At 48.4% G+C, this 23462-nt stretch overlaps 2 protein-coding genes across 3 annotated transcripts in view; both read right to left on the bottom strand.

The window, feature by feature from the left end:
• LOC118371139 (NUAK family SNF1-like kinase 1) overlaps positions 1-3161 on the bottom strand; it is an 85445-nt gene extending 82284 nt beyond the window's left edge. Inside the window, exon 1 of the mRNA XM_035756474.2 lies at positions 2449-3161. Within this exon, the coding sequence (XP_035612367.1) occupies positions 2449-2778 (330 nt within the window). The 5' untranslated portion in view covers positions 2779-3161. The remainder of the gene's footprint in view (positions 1-2448) is intronic.
• Positions 3162-3450: 289 nt separating this feature from the next.
• LOC118371146 (kelch repeat and BTB domain-containing protein 12-like) lies at positions 3451-9489 on the bottom strand. Of its 2 annotated transcripts, XM_052481837.1 has the most exons (10): positions 9200-9487; positions 8768-8974; positions 8498-8679; positions 8295-8427; positions 7810-8043; positions 7375-7724; positions 6923-7196; positions 6600-6750; positions 4160-4357; positions 3451-4088 (listed from the first exon to the last, which is right to left on the bottom strand). In XM_052481837.1, exons 2-10 carry the CDS (start codon positions 8936-8938, stop codon positions 3928-3930), a joined length of 1854 nt encoding a protein of 617 aa, XP_052337797.1. In that variant the 5' UTR covers positions 8939-8974; positions 9200-9487; the 3' UTR covers positions 3451-3927. The 2 variants fall into 2 exon arrangements, with proteins under 2 accessions (XP_052337797.1, XP_052337798.1); XM_052481838.1 differs by lacking the exons at positions 3451-4088; positions 4160-4357 and adding an exon at positions 5128-5996 and having other exon boundaries at positions 9200-9489.
• Positions 9490-23462: the final 13973 nt, after the last annotated feature.

Raw genomic sequence — 23462 nt, 5'->3', positions numbered from 1 at the left:
CTCCAGCCCCTCTCCTCCCCCTCTCCCAGCCTCTCTCCCTCCATCCCTCCATCCCTCTCCATCCCTCTCCCTCCATCCCAGCCCCATCCCCCCCCTCCCAGACTCTCTCCCTCCATCCCTCTCCATCCCTCTCCCAGCCTCCCAGCCTCTCCCCCTCCCAGCCTCTCCCCTCCATCCCTCTCCCTCTCCCATCCCTCTCCCCCTCCCAGCCTCTCTCCCTCCATCCCCCAGCCCTCTCCCCCCCAGCCTCTCCCCTCCATCCCCCTCTCCCCCTCTCCCCCAGCCCCTCTCCCAGACTCCTCTCCATCCCTCTCCCCCTCCCAGCCCTCCCTCCATCCCTCTCCTCTCCCCTCCCAGCCTCTCTCCATCCTCCCTCTCCCCAGCCTCTCCCTCTATCCCTCTCCCCTCCCAGCCATCCCTCTCCCTCTCCATCCCTCTCCCTCTCCATCCCTCTCCCTCCTCCCAGCCCTCTCTCCCTCCATCCCCTCTCCCCCTCTCCATCCATCCCTCTCCCAGCCTCTCTCCCTCCCCAGCCTCTCCCCTCCATCCCCCCCAGCCCCTCTCCCCTCCCAGCCCTCTCCCCTCCATCCCTCTCCCCCTCCCAGCCCCTCTCCCTCCATCCCTCTCCTCTCCATCCCTCCCCTCCCAGCCCCTCTCCCTCCCAGCCCTCTCCCTCCATCCCTCTCCCTCTCCATCCCTCTCCCCCTCCCAGCCCCTCTCCCCCTCCCAGACTCGTCTCCATTAGCAGGCCGTCTGTAAGGATGCCAAAATGTTCCGACCCTAATCTGGAGTCAATGCCCCGGCCCTCTATATTCCTTCCTTCTCTCCTTTTCCATAGACCCCCTCCACATCTTCCCCCTCCCCACCACATCTCTTCTTCATCTGTCCTTCTTCACTCAGACAACAGCTCCCGATCCTGTTTCTAAAAATATGATCAATTTGTCTCAAGGAATTCTCAGTATGCACTGGCCACTGGCTCAAGGAATTCTACCACCATCTCGCTCTCCCTCTCTTCTATTCTTTATCCCCCGCTCTCCACTCCAGTAAATGTAGGAAAGAGGGACTGGGTGTACAGTACAGTAGCAGACAGTGACAGGATTGGGCTAGTCTCCTAATCTGATATCCCATCAGATTATCTCTATAATAACATGTTTGTTTACTAAAAATCAGAAAGGGGTATCTATCTCTGTCTTCAGCTCACAGTAGACTGAAGGATTAAACCCTGAACCACGAGCAACAAAACCATTAAAACAAAACAATTCTCTCTCATAATGTATTATTTTTCTCAGGTACATTAATAGATAGCCAATAGCCATATTGCAAATCATATAATGCGCATGTCATATGGTTCTTTTCCCCTTTAGAATAACCAATCCTTCATTATTACACCTAGAATGGAACTGTGTGTTACATTTGGTCTGTGTTTGGAAGGGAAAACCTAGTCAGTTGCACAACTGAATACATTCAACCAAAATGTGTCTTCCACATTTAACACCATGTCTGTCTTCATGGAAGTCTGGGGAGTAGTTGTTGTGGGGTTAACTACCTCGCTGAAGGGCAGTTACTGCAGATTTTTACATCTTCCGGTCACACTCTAACCGCTGGGCTGCCTGCCCTCCGTGTCTGTGTGTGGGCCTGGGTGCATGCCAGTGAGAGTGTGTGAGGGGTCAAGGGTAATGAGTCAGATAACGTGAAGGTGGCCTAGGCCCTCAGAAGGCCCCTGATCCCTGGCATAGCAGCGGGTATGAGCTAATCCACTACAGATGGCACACAAAGTATGCATCTATTCATTAGACCGATGACAACACACTTCCCCATACAATCTGTCCTCTATCACACATGAATAATTAATAACACACACAATACATCATTCTGATAAGAACCAAAACATAACTTAAGGACAGCTGCCTGAGACTTCCAGGCACAGCCAAGGGCAAGAGCACACACACATCATCCGGGGTCCCTTTGTTGGAATGACATAACAAACGCACGATACAGCACACACATCATCCTGGGTCCCTTTGTTGGAATGACATAACAAACGCACGATACAGCACACACATCATCCTGGGTCCCTTTGTTGGAATGACATAACAAACGCACGATACAGCACACACATCATCCTGGGTCCCTTTGTTGGAATGACATAGCAAACGCACAATACAGCACACACATCATCCTGGGTCCCTTTGTTGGAATGACATAACAAACGCACGATACAGGTAACAAACAAAATGTCAATAACAGATGCATATTTTGCCTTGGTACCCCTAACATAGAAGACAGCACACATTCACAAACATTTGGTTGCAATGAGTTGGTCTAATATCTGTAAAGTGAACATTTAGGTTAGAATATGACATAAAAGGCTAACACATGGAAAGGAAGGACAGTATAGGATCGAGATAGACAGACATATTTAATTTAAAAACAAACAAAAACACTTACCGTCTTCCTGGTCGTTCTCTCCACCGCTCTCTTCACTTTCCCGTAGGTGCCTTTTCCCAGCGTCTCCATTACCTCGTAGCGGTGTTTCAAATTGTGTTTATGTTGGTGCTTCTTCACTTCCACCGGCATAGAGCCACTTTCCCCGGTGTGGCTGGGGCGCTTGTCCCCGCTGAGGAGACGACGGCTTTCCAGACTTGAGGTCTCGGAGCCATCATCGCCGGTTTCGGTATCTGCCGTGTCCTGCATGTTCTCCCTCCGTTCTGACGGGTCTTCAGTGCTCATCACGCTGCTGCTGCTGCGGTGGTCTCTGCGAATTTCCCGCCTGCCCATCCTGGTCTCGCTCAGTGCGCACCTGTCGCAACTAGTTGCCTACTTGGCAGCGGAAATATTTCATAAACTGACACAGGATTTGTTATATTTCTTTATCCCTACAAACAACTAAAGGAAGCCTCAAATTGCCCCGTTTCATAGCAGATAGAGGAAGCAACAAAACACCAGGCTACTATCAATGATTCACTCTGCTTGAGGAAATTAAATGTCAAAGGGTTAATAATCCCAGACATCAGCTCATTAGGGAAACCCCTGTTCCATTTGTCTCGCCTCCCGTTCTTATGCTGCTGTTCATACTCGCTCTCTCTCTTTCCTCTATCTGAAAACAAATCACAACAAATCAGCAGTGAGAACCACATGGTCCCATTGGGTTGGTGGGTCCGCCCATGTCCATACCCGATGCCAGCTGTCATAGCAACATGCAGCGTCACACTAATTAGGATCGTTTGGGCTTTCCGCCGACCTATTTCTGACCATGCCGAACAGTAGGAGAAGGAGAAGGAATGCTTGGCACGTAAGCAACGTCCTCGAGGAATGACCCATTCAATCAAACTTGTTTGTTTTCAGTTCCCCGGAAAAATAAACGCTTGAGATGGACATCATCCAGTACATTGTTAAACTGTGAATATGTATTGCGGAAGGAGAGAAATAGGCCTACAGACCAGACATTTTATATTTGGAAAGCCTGAATGTCTTAATTTGTATTTTATTGAAACACAGAGTTCAGATGTTAGTACAGGCATCACATCATGCAGAGTCTGTGTGATAGGCTAGTAGTCTATAGCCCTCAAGCTCAACTGCCAGTTCTACTGCATTATTTAATGGACTGATTTAGACCTGGGACACCAACTAATTATCAGGTAGAACAGAAAACCAGCAGGCTCCGGACCTCATAGGGTAAGAGTTGAATACCTCTGGTCTAAAGCTCAGGCTGTCCTTACAGAGTAAGTTTACAAAGCAATTGATTTCCAGACCTTATCCTTTCATCTGAGGGATACCACATACAGTACTTATAAGCTTATAGGCTATCATGTTTTGACGATGAAACAAAGTTATAGGGTAGGCCTAGAGCAACATGAGTCCCTCTTTGTGCAATATTGTCTCTGTGTTTTCTCTTCCTCTGAGTAGGCCATTTTTGTCCTGTGTCCATCAATGGTCAGAGCTCGGGGTTGAGAGATCACGGGGGTTGAGGTTGGCCACCAGACAGACGCTGTAGCTGTCATGCATGGCTGCTCGACGCTCCACCACCGTCCACACGTTGTCCTTGGGATCCAGCTCTAAGATCTCCTTGGTGATGATCTCATGGCGACCTGTCAAAATATGATTGATAATTGATTGATTCATTTATTGATTGATCAGTGTAAATGTATTTGGTTCTCACCTGCCCCCTTGTAGTAGCCACAGAGGTACAGCTTGCCGTCCACCTCCCCAATGTTGGAGGCATTGGTTCGTAAAGAGAGGAGAGCTGTGGGGAGGGTTGGCCCTGACCTCCAGGTATCTTCTTCTGGGTTGTAGATCTCCACTGAGCTCAGGCAGCGACGAGATTGGCCACGGTCCTCCCCCTCACACCCTATACCCCCTGGAGAACACACATATGCACTGAAAATAAATATTAATGTAACATGTAAAGTGTTGGTCCCATGTTTCATGAGCTACAATACAAGGTCCCAGACATTTTCCATATGCACAAAAAGCTTATTTCGCTCTAATTTTGTCCACAAATTTGTTTACACCCCAGTTAGTGAGCATTTCTCCTTTGCCATGATAATACATCCACCTGACAAGTGTGGCATATCAAGAAGTTGATTAAATAGCATGATCATTACACAGGTGCACCTTGTGCGGGGGACAATAAAGGGCCACTCTAAAAATGTGCAGTTTTGTCACACAACACAATGCCACAGATGTCTCAAGTTTTGAGGGAGCTTGCAATTGGCATGCTGACTGCAGGAATGTCCACCAGAGCTATTTCCAGATAATCTAATGTTAATTTCTCTATTGTAAGCTGCCTTCAATGTCGTTTTTGAATACTTTCCAAAGGCACTGTACATGTGGTGTGCGGTTGTGAGGCCGGTTGAACGTACTGCTAAATTCTCTGACCCCTTGACTTTTTCCACATTTTGTCATGTTAAAGCCTTATTCTAAAATGGATTAAAGAGTTTTTTTCCCCTCAACAATCTATACACAATATCCGATAATGACAAAGCAATAACAGGTTTTTAGACATTTTTGCTAATTTATATAAAAAAAATATAAAAACTGAAATATCACATTTTCATAAGTATTCTGACCCTTTACTCAGTACTTTGTTGAAGCTCCTTTGGCAGTGATTGCAGCATCAATTCTTCTTGGGTAAGAAGCTGCAAGCTTGGCAAACCTGTATTTGGGGAGTTTCTCCCATTCTTCTCTGCAGATCCTCTCAAGCTCTATCAGGTTGGATGGAGAGCGTCGCTGTATAGCTATTTTCATGTCTCCAGAGATGTTTGATTGGGTTCAAGTCTGGGCTCTGGCTGGGCCACTCAAGAACATTCAGAGACTTGTCCCAAAGCCACTCCTACGTTGTCTTGGCTGTGTGCTTAGGGTTGTTGTCCAGTTGGAAGGTAAACCCCTTTCACCACAGTCTGAGGTCCTGAGTGCTCTGGAGCAGGTTTTCATCAAGGATCTCTCTGTACTTTGCTCCGTTAATCTTTGCCTCGATCCTGACTAGTCTCCCAGTCCCTCACGCTGAAAAACATCCCCACAGCATGATGCTGCCACTACCATGCTTCACGGTAGGGATGGTGCCAGGTTTACTCCAGACGTGACGCTTGGCATTCAGGACAAAGAGTTCAATATTGTTTTTTATCAGACCAGAGAATCTTGTTTCTCATGGTCTGAGAGTCTTTAGGTGCCTTTTGGCAAATTCCAAGCGGGCTGTCATGTATGTATGTACCTTTTACTTAGGAGTGGCTTCCGTCTGGCCACTCTATCATAAAGACCTGATTAGTGGAGTGCTGCAGAGATGCTTGTCCTTCTTGAAGGTCCTCCCATCTCCACAGAGGAACTCTGGAGCTCTGTCAGAGTGACCATCGGGTTCTTGGTCACCTCCCTGACCAAGGCCCTTCTCCCCTGATTGCTCAGTTTGGCTGGGAGGCCAGCTCTAGGAAGAGTCTAGGTGGTTCCAAACTTCTTCCATTTAGGAATGATGGAGGCCACTGTGTTCTTGGGGACCTTCAATGCTGTAAAATAAGAATTTGTTCTTAACTGACTTGCCTAGTTAAATAAAAAATGTTCCGTTCACTATTATGTTCCAACTGTTTTGGCCCTCATGCCTCCATCTGGATGAAGTGAGAAAAATAAAGACAGAAAACGTCCTAGCATGTAGATCTCTCCATTGAAAGACGTGGTCTAACCTGGCATGTAGATCTCTCCATTGAAAGACGTGGTCTAACCTGGCATGTAGATCTCTCCATTGAAAGACCTGCTCTAACCTGGCATGTAGATCTCTCCATTGAAAGACGTGCTCTAACCTGGCATGTAGATCTCTCCATTGAAAGACGTGCTCTAACCTGGCATGTAGATCTCTCCATTGAAAGACGTGCTCTAACCTGGCATGTAGATCTCTCCATTGAAAGACGTGCTCTAACCTGGCATGTAGATCTCTCCATTGAAAGACGTGCTCTAACCTGGCATGTAGATCTCTCCATTGAAAGACGTGCTCTAACCTGGCATGTAGATCTCTCCATTGAAAGACGTGCTCTAACCTGGCATATAGATCTGTCCATTGAAAGACATGCTTTAACCTAGCATGTAGATCTCTCCATTGAAAGACGTGCTCTAACCTAGCATGTAGATCTCTCCATTGAGTGTAGCGACTCCACAGCGGTAGCGTGAGTATCTCATGTTCTCACACTCTATCCAACGGTCCTTGCCTGGGTCAAACTGGAACACACGGCTACTCAGCCTGTCTGGCTCATCGTCTGGACGGTCCGACTGGAGGGGGACGAAGGAGGGGTGGAGAGAGAGGATGGGGGTGAGGAAGGGAGAAGGGAGGAGGATCAGAGTTTTTCAAAAGTTGCACTTTGTCACAAATGCATTTGTAAAAAGCATCACATAACCTATATGTGATTGATTGAGTGGTTTTTTGACTGACATCCCTGCTCACCTGTGGCGTCCAGCCCCCCAGCACGTAAAGGTGGTCCTTGAGGCTGACCACACAGTGACAGGCCAATGGGAGAGGCAGAGGAGCGAAGCTCAGCCAGGACCCGCCCCTTCTCAGCGACCACCTCTCAACACTGTTGGTGATGATGTAATGGTTCCTGACCTTCATCTGTCCCCCCAGCAGGTAGAGGGCATCACCTAGTGCCGCCAGGGCATACATGTCCCTGTACCCCACCCAGCATAGCTCCTCCCAGCTGCCCTCACAAGACCGATCATACCTGGGCAGACAACAGAGGACAGGTATGTATTTTATACACACACACACACACACACACACACACACACACACACACACACACACACACACACACACACACACACACACACACACACACACACACACACACACACACACACACACACACACACACACACACACACACACCACACACACACCTGTACATCCCCAGCCTTTTGGTCCTGTGTTCGTCCTCCTCTTCTACAGCCACCACTATGCTGTTGTCCCTTGTCACTGCCCCTGCCGTGATCGTCCCTGTCCCCTTCACTGGAGAGGGGATGTAGTACGTCCTTCTGGCCTGGGGGGCGAAGCATAAGCTGAGGTCAGCCTGACCCCCCCGGCGGGCTGGGACGCCCCCTTCATCAGTCCCCCCCAGGCAGAGGAGCAGGTCTGTGGTCTCCATCCCGTAACGCAGGGTGGGGCGAGGAGGGGCAGCCGCCACAGAGAGATAAGAAGTCTGAAGAGCCGCGTCAATCATCCCGAAGCATTCCGCATCCCGGAGCAATACCTGCAACCATACACTTACAATTAGTAGGGTGGCTTTAAAATCTCCTTCTCTCCATCCTCCTCTTTCTCTTTCCATCCATCCTCACCGGGTTTCTCCTCCTGGCCCTCCTGAGGAAGTTGGGGTCTATCAGCTCCAGTCGTACCCGCCTGAGGAGCTCCACGGCCTGGGCCTCACTCTGCTCATCTCCCCTGCGCTTCTCCACCCAGCGCAGCACCAGTTCCAGAACGCTCTCCTCCTGGGTCACATTCAGGTCGTCTGAACCCAGCAGACCCCCCAGACTCTGGGCGTCCAACTCCAACACCTCCTCTTCCTGACACACCTGAAAGGAGAGGGGAGGAGGGGAGAGAGAGAGAGAGAGAAAGAGAAGAGAGGTGATACAAAGAGATGACGTTGTGAGCGAGAGTAGGTAATACATTTAATAAATGTTTAAATGTCAGACCGCTCTGTTTAATTCTGCCTGTAGACAGATGCAGGGAACTACTGCTCTCTTGTGGTGAGAAGAGGAAATGGACATGACTGCGGCAGTTGGGAAGAATTATACTCAGATTATACTGAATGATATGGTCTTACCTGGGCAAAGTGACGACACAAGTATCTCAGGGCCAGGTCTGCCAGGTCAGCGGCCCCCAGGTCTCTGGCCCAGTGGTACAGTCCTACACAGTTGGAAGTATCCATGCTGTCCAACATGTAGCTCTGACACAACCTGTAATATTGACCATAATGTAGTGATTGTATTAGTCGTGTCATGGCTAACAGTAGCCACCTGAACCCACCTGAATGCCCCGTCTATGTGCAGCAGGAAGGCAGCAGCAGCCACTCCCTGAGTGTTGTCGTGGGAAAGAGGCAGCTGGGCGCGGTACATGTACCCCAGGAGCAGCTCCAAGCTCTGGGCAGGAGTGTCCCTGAGAGGCACCTCACCTCCACGGGTCTCCCTCAGACCACAGGTAAACATGGCCTGGAGGGATAAAATAAGTATGGTAAACACCATGGTAAAATGGTAATATTTATTTTGGGGTTCATTGAAACAAGCACAATTATCTTACCTGGAAGTAAGGGCTGAAGGCGGATAGCACCACCCGGTGGCAGGGGAATGGAATGCCCTCGGCCAGGAGAACCACGTCAGTCAGTTCCCTGGCCCCCCACATCCTCTCCAGCTGCCCCAGCAGAAGAAGTCCATGTTCAGCCTGACCAGGCACCATCACCTGGGGGTCCATCTCTCACCTTGGAGGGTGAAGATGGCTCTGCTAAACCTGGAGAGAGAGAGACAGAGAGAGAGAGAGAGAGAGAGAGAGAGAGAGAGAGAGAGAGAAGAGAGAGTGGGGACATCAGAAATAGACACAACGGTGTGTGTAACACTACACCAGGGCAGACATGCTCCTTGTACACCCCACACGGCAGACATTGAGCTGTAGCGGTAGAGTTAGATTAAGAAGCAATACCATGACATTAGTTTACTCTGATCAGAGCTACTGTACCAGCAGTCTGCAGGACAACCTCTCCAGGGCTCGCGGCTTCTCTTTCAGGACTGGAGTCATGTCAGTTGCATTGTATCATAATGGAGAATGGAGTTGTGTCTCTGTCAATGGCCGTTGCTGTGTCTGTCCCTAATACTGTTTGGTTGCTGTTTGTCTCTCTGTGTGAGTGTGTGTGTTTTGTGTGTGTGTGTGTGTGTGTGTGTGTGTGTGTGTGTGTGTGTGTGTGTGTGTGTGTGTGTGTGTGTGTGTGTGTGTGTGTGTGTGTGTGTGTGTGTGTGTGTGTGTGTGTGTGTGTGTGTGTGTAAACAGGTTTTAAATAGATCAGTGCAAGGGAGCCATGTGTCTCTGCTGTAGTTCAGTCGGGGCTAAATGCTTACTGAAAATCTGTGCACCTCTCCCATTGACTCTGATGCATGATGCATCTACAGAAACTGCAACGATCAAACTATCTATGGCTATGGCTCCACCCAGTATCAAAATATACTAAACGTTTTGATAATAGTTGGTATTCACAGTGCTTAGTGGTACTGTTAAAATGTCATTTGAAGCATTTCTCCAATTTGATGTATTATTTGACCTACAAACAAGAATTGTTGTTGGCAAATAGGTCAGAATGAAATTAGTGTACAGTTGGAGGAGATTGGCTACTACGGTACGGAGGTCCAGAGAGGACATATGAATAAAAAAAGGATTCCCATGTTAGGTCGTGATCACAACATATTTATCTCATGACCACGACATAATAAAAGTTGTTTTGTCGAGCCCACGACATAAACTCTATACATTTAAGTCATTTAGCAGATGATAATATACAGAGCGACTTACAGGAGCAATTAAGGTTAAGTACCTTGCTCAAGCGCACATTGTCAGATTTTATTTTCACCTAGTCAGCTCAGGGATTCGAACCTGCCACCCACAGGAGTGGACGTATTGACAATAGATTCGCAGCGGTGTCACAGTGCACCAGAGGCAGATCTGTTAAGTAACCATGTGCTAGTGTACAGGGGCCTTCTTATCAAAGCTCCAACAATAAAAGGCAAACAATGGCAAACTGAGGAATTACAAATTCCAAACAAACTGTATGTGTCTAGTCCAGCGTTTCCCAAACTCGGTCCTGGGGACTCCAAGGGGTGCACCTTTAGGTTTTTGCCATAGTATCACACAGCTTATTCAAATGATGAACTCATATTCAAGCTTTGATTATTTGAATCAGCTGTGTAGTGTTAGGGCAAAAACCAAAACGTGCTCACCTTGGGGTCCCCAGGACCGAGTTTGGGAAACGCTGATCTGAGATCATTTTTCTAACTGGATGAATGGCAGAGCTGTCCTTCAGCACAACAGCATTTAGTCCACCATTTAGCCCACCATTTAGCCCACCATTTGTGACTATAATGACAAATAGACTGCAGCCTTCATGAAATGTTGTAGTATTTAGAAACCTCAACATGTGATTCACTTTAGCTGTTTTACCAGTTTCGTTTTTCTTTACTACTTGTTAATTGTTGTTTGTGACTGTTTTTGCTGTTATTGACAGGCCAACCTCCCTGTTAAAATTATTAAAGAGATTAAAATAAACATTTATTGGTAGTCTGGTAATCTTTGGTAAACTTTCATTGGTAGTCTGTGACCACAGACGTTTTCTTGCACTGAACTTTTCACATCCAATCCATTCAAAATAGTAGTGCAACCGTACGTTTACATGTCTTTAAAATGTGATTGTATTGGAGCCAAAACTGGAAGCCATCTATAACTGACAGACATAATGCAATTTCTGCCTGGGTTAATCCCTTACCAAAATAAAAGTGGATGCGCTGATCCACAGTGGGCTCTGCCTCCTCAGCCGTACTGTCAATCTATCATCAATACTGATCCACTGTGGGCTCTGCCTCCTCAGCCATACTGTCAATCTATCATCAATACTGATCCACTGTGGGCTCTGCCTCCTCAGCCGTACTGTCAATCTAGCATCAATACTGATCCACTGTGGGCTCTGCCTCCTCAGCCATACTGTCAATCTATCATCAATACTGATCCACTGTGGGCTCTGCCTCCTCAGCCGTACTGTCAATCTATCATCAATACTGATCCACTGTGGGCTCTGCCTCCTCAGCCATACTGTCAATCTATCATCAATACTGATCCACTGTGGGCTCTGCCTCCTCAGCCATACTGTCAATCTATCATCAATACTGATCCACTGTGGGCTCTGCCTCCTCAGCCATACTGTCAATCTATCATCAATACCGATCCACTGTGGGCTCTGCCTCCTCAGCCATACTGTCAATCTATCATCAATACCGATCCACTGTGGGCTCTGCCTCCTCAGCCATACTGTCAATCTATCATCAATACTGATCCACTGTGGGCTCTGCCTCAGCCGGACTGTCAATCTATCACCAATACTGATCCACAGTGGGCTCTGCCTCAGCCGGACTGTCAATCTATCACCAATACTGATCCACAGTGGGCTCTGCCTCAGCCGGACTGTCAATCTATCACCAATACTGATCCACAGTGGGCTCTGCCTCCTCAGCCGTACTGTCAATCTATCATCAATACTGATCCACTGTGGGCTCTGCCTCCTCAGCCGTACTGTCAATCTATCATCAATACTGATCCACTGTGGGCTCTGCCTCCTCAGCCATGCTGTCAATCTATCATCAATACTGATCCACTGTGGGCTCTGCCTCCTCAGCCATACTGTCAATCTATCATCAATACTGATCCACTGTGGGCTCTGCCTCCTCAGCCATACTGTCAATCTATCATCAATACTGATCCACTGTGGGCTCTGCCTCCTCAGCCATACTGTCAATCTATCATCAATACTGATCCACTGTGGGCTCTGCCTCCTCAGCCGTACTGTCAATCTATCATCAATACTGATCCACTGTGGGCTCTGCCTCCTCAGCCATGCTGTCAATCTATCATCAATACTGATCCACTGTGGGCTCTGCCTCCTCAGCCATACTGTCAATCTATCATCAATACCGATCCACTGTGGGCTCTGCCTCAGCCGGACTGTCAATCTATCACCAATACTGATCCACTGTGGGCTCTGCCTCCTCAGCCATACTGTCAATCTATCATCAATACTGATCCACAGTGGGCTCTGCCTCCTCAGCCATACTGTTAATCTATCATCAATACTGATCCACTGTGGGCTCTGCCTCCTCAGCCATACTGTCAATCTATCAAAAATACTGATCCACTGTGGGCTCTGCCTCCTCAGCCGTACTGTCAAACTATCATCAATACTGATCCACTTTGGGCTCTGCCTCCTCAGCCATACTGTCAATCTATCATCAATACTGATCCACTGTGGGCTCTGCCTCCTCAGCCGGACTGTCAATCTATCACCAATACTGATCCACTGTGGGCTCTGCCTCCTCAGCCATACTGTCAATCTATCATCAATACTGATCCACTGTGGGCTCTGCCTCCTCAGCCGTACTGTCAATCTATCATCAATACTGATCCACTGTGGGCTCTGCCTCCTCAGCCGGACTGTCAATCTATCATCAATACTGATCCACTGTGGGCTCTGCCTCCTCAGCCATACTGTCAATCTATCACCAATACTGATCCACTGTGGGCTCTGCCTCCTCAGCCATACTGTCAATCTATCATCAATACTGATCCACTGTGGGCTCTGCCTCCTCAGCCATACTGTCAATCTATCATCAATACTGATCCACTGTGGGCTCTGCCTCCTCAGCCGGACTGTCAATCTATCAAAAATACTGATCCACTGTGGGCTCTGCCTCCTCAGCCATACTGTCAATCTATCATCAATACCGATCCACTGTGGGCTCTGCCTCAGCCGGACTGTCAATCTATCACCAATACTGATCCACAGTGGGCTCTGCCTCAGCCGGACTGTCAATCTATCACCAATACTGATCCACAGTGGGCTCTGCCTCAGCCGGACTGTCAATCTATCACCAATACTGATCCACAGTGGGCTCTGCCTCCTCAGCCGTACTGTCAATCTATCATCAATACTGATCCACTGTGGGCTCTGCCTCCTCAGCCGTACTGTCAATCTATCATCAATCCTGATCCACTGTGGGCTCTGCCTCCTCAGCCATGCTGTCAATCTATCATCAATACTGATCCACTGTGGGCTCTGCCTCCTCAGCCATACTGTCAATCTATCATCAATACTGATCCACTGTGGGCTCTGCCTCCTCAGCCGGACTGTCAATCTATCAAAAATACTGATCCACTGTGGGCTCTGCCTCCTCAGCCATACTGTCAATCTATCATCAATACCGATCCACTGTGGGCTCTGCCTCAGCCGGACTGTCAATCTATCACCAATACTGATCCACAGTGGGCTCTGCCTCAGCCGGACTGTCAATCTATCACCAATACTGATCCACAGTGGGCTCTGCCTCAGCCGGACTGTCAATCTATCACCAATACTGATCCACAGTGGGCTCTGCCTCCTCAGCCGTACTGTCAATCTATCATCAATACTGATCCACTGTGGGCTCTGCCTCCTCAGCCATACTGTCAATCTATCATCAATACTGATCCACTGTGGGCTCTGCCTCCTCAGCCATACTGTCAATCTATCATCAATACTTATCCACTGTGGGCTCTGCCTCCTCAGCCATACTGTCAATCTATCATCAATACTGATCCACTGTGGGCTCTGCCTCCTCAGCCATACTGTCAATCTATCATCAATACTGATCCACTGTGGGCTCTGCCTCCTCAGCCGTACTGTCAATCTATCATCAATACTGATCCACTGTGGGCTCTGCCTCCTCAGCCATACTGTCAATCTATCATCAATACCGAACCACTGTGGGCTCTGCCTCAGCCGGACTGTCAATCTATCACCAATACTGATCCACAGTGGGCTCTGCCTCAGCCGGACTGTCAATCTATCACCAATACTGATCCACTGTGGGCTCTGCCTCAGCCGGACTGTCAATCTATCACCAATACTGATCCACAGTGGGCTCTGCCTCCTCAGCCGTACTGTCAATCTATCATCAATACTGATCCACTGTGGGCTCTGCCTCCTCAGCCATACTGTCAATCTATCATCAATACTGATCCACTGTGGGCTCTGCCTCCTCAGCCATACTGTCAATCTATCATCAATACTGATCCACTGTGGGCTCTGCCTCCTCAGCCATACTGTCAATCTATCATCAATACTGATCCACTGTGGGCTCTGCCTCCTCAGCCATACAGTCAATCTATCATCAATACTGATCCACTGTGGGCTCTGCCTCCTCAGCCGGACTGTCAATCTATCAAAAATACTGATCCACTGTGGGCTCTGCCTCCTCAGCCATACTGTCAATCTATCATCAATACTGATCCACTGTGGGCTCTGCCTCCTCAGCCATACAGTCAATCTATCATCAATACTGATCCACTGTGGGCTCTGCCTCCTCAGCCATACTGTCAATCTATCATCAATACTGATCCACTGTGGGCTCTGCCTCCTCAGCCGGACTGTCAATCTATCAAAAATACTGATCCACTGTGGGCTCTGCCTCCTCAGCCATACTGTCAATCTATCATCAATACCGATCCACTGTGGGCTCTGCCTCAGCCGGACTGTCAATCTATCACCAATACTGATCCACAGTGGGCTCTGCCTCCTCAGCCGTACTGTCAATCTATCATCAATACTGATCCACTGTGGGCTCTGCCTCCTCAGCCATACTGTCAATCTATCACCAATACTGATCCACTGTGGGCTCTGCCTCCTCAGCCATACTGTCAATCTATCATCAATACTGATCCACTGTGGGCTCTGCCTCCTCAGCCATACTGTCAATCTATCATCAATACTGATCCACTGTGGGCTCTGCCTCCTCAGCCGGACTGTCAATCTATCAAAAATACTGATCCACTGTGGGCTCTGCCTCCTCAGCCATACTGTCAATCTATCATCAATACCGATCCACTGTGGGCTCTGCCTCAGCCGGACTGTCAATCTATCACCAATACTGATCCACAGTGGGCTCTGCCTCAGCCGGACTGTCAATCTATCACCAATACTGATCCACAGTGGGCTCTGCCTCCTCAGCCGTACTGTCAATCTATCATCAATACTGATCCACTGTGGGCTCTGCCTCCTCAGCCGTACTGTCAATCTATCATCAATACTGATCCACTGTGGGCTCTGCCTCCTCAGCCATACTGTCAATCTATCATCAATACTGATCCACTGTGGGCTCTGCCTCCTCAGCCATACTGTCAATCTATCATCAATACTGATCCACTGTGGGCTCTGCCTCCTCAGCCGGACTGTCAATCTATCAAAAATACTGATCCACTGTGGGCTCTGCCTCCTCAGCCATACTGTCAATCTATCATCAATACCGATCCACTGTGGGCTCTGCCTCAGCCGGACTGTCAATCTATCACCAATACTGATCCACAGTGGGCTCTGCCTCCTCAGCCGTACTGTCAATCTATCATCAATACTGATCCACTGTGGGCTCTGCCTCCTCAGCCATACTGTCAATCTATCATCAATACTGATCCACTGTGGGCTCTGCCTCCTCAGCCATACTGTCAATCTATCATCAATACTGATCCACTGTGGGCTCTGCCTCCTCAGCCATACTGTCAATCTATCATCAATACTGATCCACTGTGGGCTCTGCCTCCTCAGCCATACTGTCAATCTATCATCAATACTGATCCACTGTGGGCTCTGCCTCCTCAGCCGTACTGTCAATCTATCATCAATACTGATCCACTGTGGGCTCTGCCTCCTCAGCCATACTGTCAATCTATCATCAATACTGATCCACAGTGGGCTCTGCCTCCTCAGCCATACTGTTAATCTATCATCAATACTGATCCACTGTGGGCTCTGCCTCCTCAGCCGTACTGTCAAACTATCATCAATACTGATCCACTTTGGGCTCTGCCTCCTCAGCCATACTGTCAATCTATCATCAATACTGATCCACTGTGGGCTCTGCCTCCTCAGCCGGACTGTCAATCTATCAAAAATACTGATCCACTGTGGGCTCTGCCTCCTCAGCCGGACTGTCAATCTATCAAAAATACTGATCCACTGTGGGCTCTGCCTCCTCAGCCGGACTGTCAATCTATCACCAATACTGATCCACTGTGGGCTCTGCCTCCTCAGCCATACTGTCAATCTATCATCAATACTGATCCACTGTGGGCTCTGCCTCCTCAGCCGTACTGTCAATCTAGAATCAATACTGATCCACTGTGGGCTCTGCCTCCTCAGCCGGACTGTCAATCTATCATCAATACTGATCCACTGTGGGCTCTGCCTCCTCAGCCATACTGTCAATCTATCACCAATACTGATCCACTGTGGGCTCTGCCTCCTCAGCCATACTGTCAATCTATCATCAATACTGATCCACTGTGGGCTCTGCCTCCTCAGCCATACTGTCAATCTATCATCAATACTGATCCACTGTGGGCTCTGCCTCCTCAGCCGGACTGTCAATCTATCAAAAATACTGATCCACTGTGGGCTCTGCCTCCTCAGCCATACTGTCAATCTATCATCAATACCGATCCACTGTGGGCTCTGCCTCAGCCGGACTGTCAATCTATCACCAATACTGATCCACAGTGGGCTCTGCCTCAGCCGGACTGTCAATCTATCACCAATACTGATCCACAGTGGGCTCTGCCTCAGCCGGACTGTCAATCTATCACCAATACTGATCCACAGTGGGCTCTGCCTCCTCAGCCGTACTGTCAATCTATCATCAATACTGATCCACTGTGGGCTCTGCCTCCTCAGCCGTACTGTCAATCTATCATCAATACTGATCCACTGTGGGCTCTGCCTCCTCAGCCGTACTGTCAATCTATCATCAATACTGATCCACTGTGGGCTCTGCCTCCTCAGCCATACTGTCAATCTATCATCAATACTGATCCACTGTGGGCTCTGCCTCCTCAGCCGGACTGTCAATCTATCAAAAATACTGATCCACTGTGGGCTCTGCCTCCTCAGCCATACTGTCAATCTATCATCAATACCCATCCACTGTGGGCTCTGCCTCAGCCGGACTGTCAATCTATCACCAATACTGATCCACAGTGGGCTCTGCCTCAGCCGGACTGTCAATCTATCACCAATACTGATCCACAGTGGGCTCTGCCTCAGCCGGACTGTCAATCTATCACCAATACTGATCCACAGTGGGCTCTGCCTCCTCAGCCGTACTGTCAATCTATCATCAATACTGATCCACTGTGGGCTCTGCCTCCTCAGCCGTACTGTCAATCTATCATCAATACTGATCCACTGTGGGCTCTGCCTCCTCAGCCGTACTGTCAATCTATCATCAATACTGATCCACTGTGGGCTCTGCTTCCTCAGCCGTACTGTCAAACTATCACCAATACTGATCCACTGTGGGCTCTGCTTCCTCAGCCGTACTGTCAAACTATCACCAATACTGATCCACTGTGGGCTCTGCTTCCTCAGCCGGACTGTCAATCTATCACCAATACTGATCCACTGTGGGCTCTGCCTCCTCAGCCATACTGTCAATCTATCATCAATACTGATCCACTGTGGGCTCTGCCTCCTCAGCCGTACTGTCAATCTATCATCAATACTGATCCACTGTGGGCTCTGCCTCCTCAGCCGGACTGTCAATCTATCATCAATACTGATCCACTGTGGGCTCTGCCTCCTCAGCCATACTGTCAATCTATCACCAATACTGATCCACTGTGGGCTCTGCCTCCTCAGCCATACTGTCAATCTATCATCAATACTGATCCACTGTGGGCTCTGCCTCCTCAGCCATACTGTCAATCTATCATCAATACTGATCCACTGTGGGCTCTGCCTCCTCAGCCGGACTGTCAATCTATCAAAAATACTGATTCACTGTGGGCTCTGCCTCCTCAGCCATACTGTCAATCTATCATCAATACTGATCCACTGTGGGCTCTGCCTCAGCCGGACTGTCAATCTATCACCAATACTGATCCACAGTGGGCTCTGCCTCAGCCGGACTGTCAATCTATCACCAATACTGATCCACAGTGGGCTCTGCCTCAGCCGGACTGTCAATCTATCACCAATACTGATCCACAGTGGGCTCTGCCTCCTCAGCCGTACTGTCAATCTATCATCAATACTGATCCACTGTGGGCTCTGCCTCAGCCGGACTGTCAATCTATCACCAATACTGATCCACAGTGGGCTCTGCCTCAGCCGGACTGTCAATCTATCACCAATACTGATCCACAGTGGGCTCTGCCTCCTCAGCCGTACTGTCAATCTATCATCAATACTGATCCACTGTGGGCTCTGCCTCCTCAGCCGTACTGTCAATCTATCATCAATACTGATCCACTGTGGGCTCTGCCTCCTCAGCCGTACTGTCAATCTATCATCAATACTGATCCACTGTGGGCTCTGCCTCCTCAGCCGTACTGTCAATCTATCATCAATACTGATCCACAGTGGGCTCTGCTTCCTCAGCCGTACTGTCAATCTATCATCAATACTGATCCACTGTGGGCTCTGCCTCCTCAGCCGTACTGTCAATCTATCATCAATACTGATCCACTCCTGTTTATAGAGCTTATCTCGTGATCTCGACAAGACAACTTTTGTTATGTTGTGATCTTGAGATAAATAAGTTGTGACTTCCGTACAAACCTTTGTCTTACACATTTAACTGTTTTATGAGGATATTTTAATGTTTCATGCCGTGACATGACTGTTAGCTCCATACACTGAAAAGCTCCTATTTATCTTTATGCCATTTTACAAGCTTCTGTCGTCATGTCATTTCAGTCTATGTGTCTCATTTCTTCTATGATATTGTTCCTTGTAAATCCGTTATCAAATTCAGTTTTTCTTGGTTTTCAGTCAAGAGCATTACATAATACAGTGTTGAAAAAAACTGTCTGAAAACATGATGCAATGACTTTATTCCTGCGGTATATTGTGCTGTATATTTTATTGTTCTGTCATTGCCCAACAATGTCTGCAAGGCACCATTACATCCTCAGTCATGCTCTGTAGTAAACTGGTTTTATTGGTGCTTTCAGACGAGCCCCTCTCCATCTGTGTATCAGTAAACCATGAAAAGCAAGAACAAAAAGGCTAATGACCTGTCACTCCCAGAAGACCATGTGAACATATCTGTTTTAATGTTTACCAACATACACCTGTGTTTATGTGCTTTTACATAGTTATCCCACGGGACAAACCTTCTGACAGTACAAATGACACCGCAACAAAAACATCAGTGGACATGTTCAAAAATGCTCAAATAACAACTCTCACGGTAGGCACAATAATCAGGCTACGCTCAACTACAGTACATCACTAGTAGCGCAGAGGGAATGTCAGTGTTTGTGAGTGTGTGTGAGTGTGTGTGTGAGTGTGAGTGTGTGTGTGAGTGTGTGTGATTGTGAGTGTGTGTGTGAGTGTGTGTGTGTGTGAGTTTGAGTGTGAGTGTGAGTGTGAGTGTGTGTGTGAGTGTGAGTGTGTGAGTTTGAGTGTGAGTGTGAGTGTGAGTGTGTGTGTGAGTGTGTGTGATTGTGAGTGTGTGTGTGTGAGTGTGTGTGTGTGAGTTTGAGTTTGAGTGTGAGTGTGAGTGTGAGTGTGTGTGTGAGTGTGAGTGAGTGTGAGTTTGAGTGTGAGTGTGTGCAACATGTCAGTTGTACCCAAGCCTGTCCCGTCCTATATCCTTGACTTCCCGTCCTATATCCTTGACATCCCATCCTATATCCTTGACTTCCCGTCCTATATCCTTGACACCCCATCCTATATCCTTGACTTCCCGTCCTATATCCTTGACATCCCGTCCTATATCCTTGACATCCCGTCCTATATCCTTGACATCCCGTCCTATATCCTTGACACCCCGTCCTATATCCTTGACATCCCGTCCTATATCCTTGACACCCCGTCCTATATCCTTGACATCCCGTCCTATATCCTTGACACCCCGTCCTATATCCTTGACATCCCATCCTATATCCTTGACATCCCATCCTATATCCTTGACACCCCGTCCTATATCCTTGACATCCCGTCCTATATCCTTGACATCCCGTCCTATATCCTTGACATCCCGTCCTATATCCTTGACACCCCGTCCTATATCCTTGACATCCCGTCCTATATCCTTGACACCCCGTCCTATATCCTTGACATCCCGTCCTATATCCTTGACACCCCGTCCTATATCCTTGACATCCCGTCCTATATCCTTGACACCCCGTCCTATATCCTTGACATCCCGTCCTATATCCTTGACACCCCGTCCTATATCCTTGACATCCCGTCCTATATCCTTGACACCCCGTCCTATATCCTTGACATCCCGTCCTATATCCTTGACACCCCGTCCTATATCCTTGACACCCCGTCCTATATCCTTGACACCCCATCCTATATCCTTGACATCTGTTGTTCATATTGTAGCTCATGTTCTTGCCTTCATACAGTACTTGAGCAGGGTTACCCAGGTTGCGGTGTTAAAGCTCATTTCCTGCTATTCTACACATGTAGCTATGGTTTATATGTGATATCTATGTGACTCAAACATCTCAACAAAATCAAGGTGCTAAAAAACCTAGCTAAAAAAACTTAGGCTATTGATCAATACCTAATACCTAATAAATAGGATGCAATGACTGGAGGAAAACTGCTGATGCACGACTCCATTTCGAAGTTGCACTTTGTGCATTCTACTATTACAACTTTCAAGAGTAAATTGAAGGCCTGACTGACTTCTTTTTGTTCTGCATTTGTTCATCTCCCCCCATGTCTTTGCCACCCCTGGATGGAAATGTGTGAATAACTGAATAGGAGTTGGAAAAGAAGGGAAGCGCCACCTATTTGTGTTATACAACCTATAGCAAGAGCCCAGAGTTGTTCCTGATCCACCACTGGATTAGGGACAAGAATGTCTCTTGATCATGTGACCAGGAAAAGCTAGGAACAACTCTGGGCTCTTGCTTTAGGTTTTATAACACACATAGGTGGCGCTTCCCTTCTTTTCCAACCCCTATTCAGTTATGCACACATTTGGTTTGAATGGACAGGAACCAGCTGAATGGGATTTTATTTTGTTTCTTGATATACCCCACACTATTTTAGTGTAGATACAGTACTTAGCGAATATATTCACTGAATTAAACCCACATTTGACATGAAAGGACATGACTCGAGGCAGATTCATTTGGAAACAAAATGTGCTGGCACACATTAATGTCTTGCCACACACACACACACACACACACACACACACACACACACACACACACACACACACACACACACACACACACACACACACACACACACACACACACACACACACACACACACACACACACACACACACACACTCACACACACACACACACACTTGGAATGTGAGGCCAACGCACTGAGGAACACTGAGGCCCCAATGCAGGGCCAGGGGTCAGGTCAGGTCAGGACAGCCTGAAGACTGACGATACATGATAAACACCAAGTGTGTGTGTGTGTGTGTGTGTGTGTGTGTGTGTGTGTGTGTGTGTGTGTGTGTGTGTGTGTGTGTGTGTGTGTGTGTGTGTGTGTGTGTGTGTGTGCGTGTGTGCGTGTGTGCGTGTGTGCGTGTGTGCGTTTGTCTGTGTGTGTGTGTGTGACACTGTGTTTTTGGACTTTAGAGATGTCTTTGGCCTTTGGTACTGAAAGACAGTAAATGTGCAGTGTTGTATGAAAGACACAGCAGAGGTAACCACTGGCACAAGTCTAAAACTGACAAGCCCCCAGCGAATAAACCAATCAGAGTTTACTCTCATCACAAAACATATAGTTAGTTATCTTGGACATACGTTTTTTTTAAAACATTTTTAAAAATTACACCTTTTTTCTCCCCAATTTCATGGAATCCAATTGGTAGTTACAGTCTTGTCTCATCACGGCAACTCCCGTACGGACTCGGGAGAGGCGAAGGTCGAGAGCCGTGCATCCTCCGAAACACAACCCAACCAAGCCGCACTGCTTCTTGACACAATGCCCACTTAACCCGGGAACCAGCCGCACCAATGTGTCACCGTACACCTGCCGACCGTGTCAGCATGCACTGCGCCCGTCCCACAACAGGAGCCCCTAGTGCGCGATGGGACAAGGACATCCCTGCCGGCCATGTGCGCCGCCCCATGAGTCTCCCGGTAGACGCCGGCTGCGACAGAGCCTGGACTCAAACCCAGAATCTCTAGACCACTGAGCCACTCGGGAGGCCCTTCTTGGACATATGTTTAATGTTGCTGGCGAGAGGGGGGGAAGAAGTTGAGAAGCTTGTCCATTGCTATTCAACCAGGCTTGATATGATTGACATTTCCCCTCTGCCTGTAGTCATGAAGCTAGAAGCTGTGAGAGAGGTGGTCCTAGTAAAGATTCAACATCTGCTTACAAATGTGCCTCTCCCACAGAAGGTTCTGAGGGAAATGAATAACAAAACTGTTCAGGTGGCGAGAAAGTGGCTATGCTTAAACACACACCACATGGTGTCTTCCTGAGCCAGAGAGAGGGGGGTTTAGAAGTCCCGAATATTGAGTGGATTTACACTGCTACCAGACTGACTCACCTGTTGGACATGCTCAACAGTGATGATGTGAGAGCCTCCGTCCTTCTGGACCTACGGAGGAAGGTTCCACTGGTCAGGGACACTGAGGACAACTTCCTGGGCTTCAGGAGGAATGTTCCACTGGTCAGGGACACTGATGACAACTTCCTGGGCTTCAGGAGGAATGTTCCACTGGTCAGGGACACTGATGACAACTTCCTGGGCTTCAGGTGGAAGGTTCCACTGGTCAGGGACACTGAGGACAACTTCCTGGGCTTCAGGTGGAAGGTTCCACTGGTCAGGGACACTGAGGACAACTTCCTGGGCTTCAGGAGGAAGGTTCCACTGGTCAGGGACACTGATGACAACTTCCTGGGCTTCAGGTGGAAGGTTCCACTGGTCAGGGACACTGAGGACAACTTCCTGGGCTTCAGGTGGAAGGTTCCACTGGTCAGGGACACTGAGGACAACTTCCTGGGCTTCAGGAGGAAGGTTCAACTGGTCAGGGACACTGAGGACAACTTCCTGGGCTTCAGGAGGAAGGTTCCACTGGTCAGGGACACTGAGGACAACTTCCTGGGCTTCAGGAGGAAGGTTCCACTGGTCAGGGACACTGACGACAACTTCCTGGGCTTCAGGAGGAAGGTTCCACTGGTCAGGGACACTGATGACAACTTCCTGGGCTTCAGGAG

The sequence above is a fragment of the Oncorhynchus keta genome, chromosome 27, assembly GCF_023373465.1.
Source record: "Oncorhynchus keta strain PuntledgeMale-10-30-2019 chromosome 27, Oket_V2, whole genome shotgun sequence".
Taxonomy (NCBI): Eukaryota; Metazoa; Chordata; class Actinopteri; order Salmoniformes; family Salmonidae; genus Oncorhynchus; species Oncorhynchus keta.
The sequence above is the reverse complement of the archived record's forward strand: the minus strand, read 5'-3'. Positions and strand labels throughout refer to the sequence as shown.

Excerpts from the sequence above, each read along its gene's own strand:
- LOC118371146 (XM_052481837.1), bottom strand. The coding sequence starts at position 8,938 with ATGGACCCCCAGGTGATGGTGCCTGGTCAGGCTGAACATGGACTTCTT. Across the intron at positions 8,428-8,497 it reads CACATAGACGGGGCATTCAG|GTTGTGTCAGAGCTACATGT; the intron begins GTGGGTTCAGGT and ends TCAATATTACAG. Across the intron at positions 7,725-7,809 it reads GGGCCAGGAGGAGAAACCCG|GTATTGCTCCGGGATGCGGA; the intron begins GTGAGGATGGAT and ends GTATGGTTGCAG.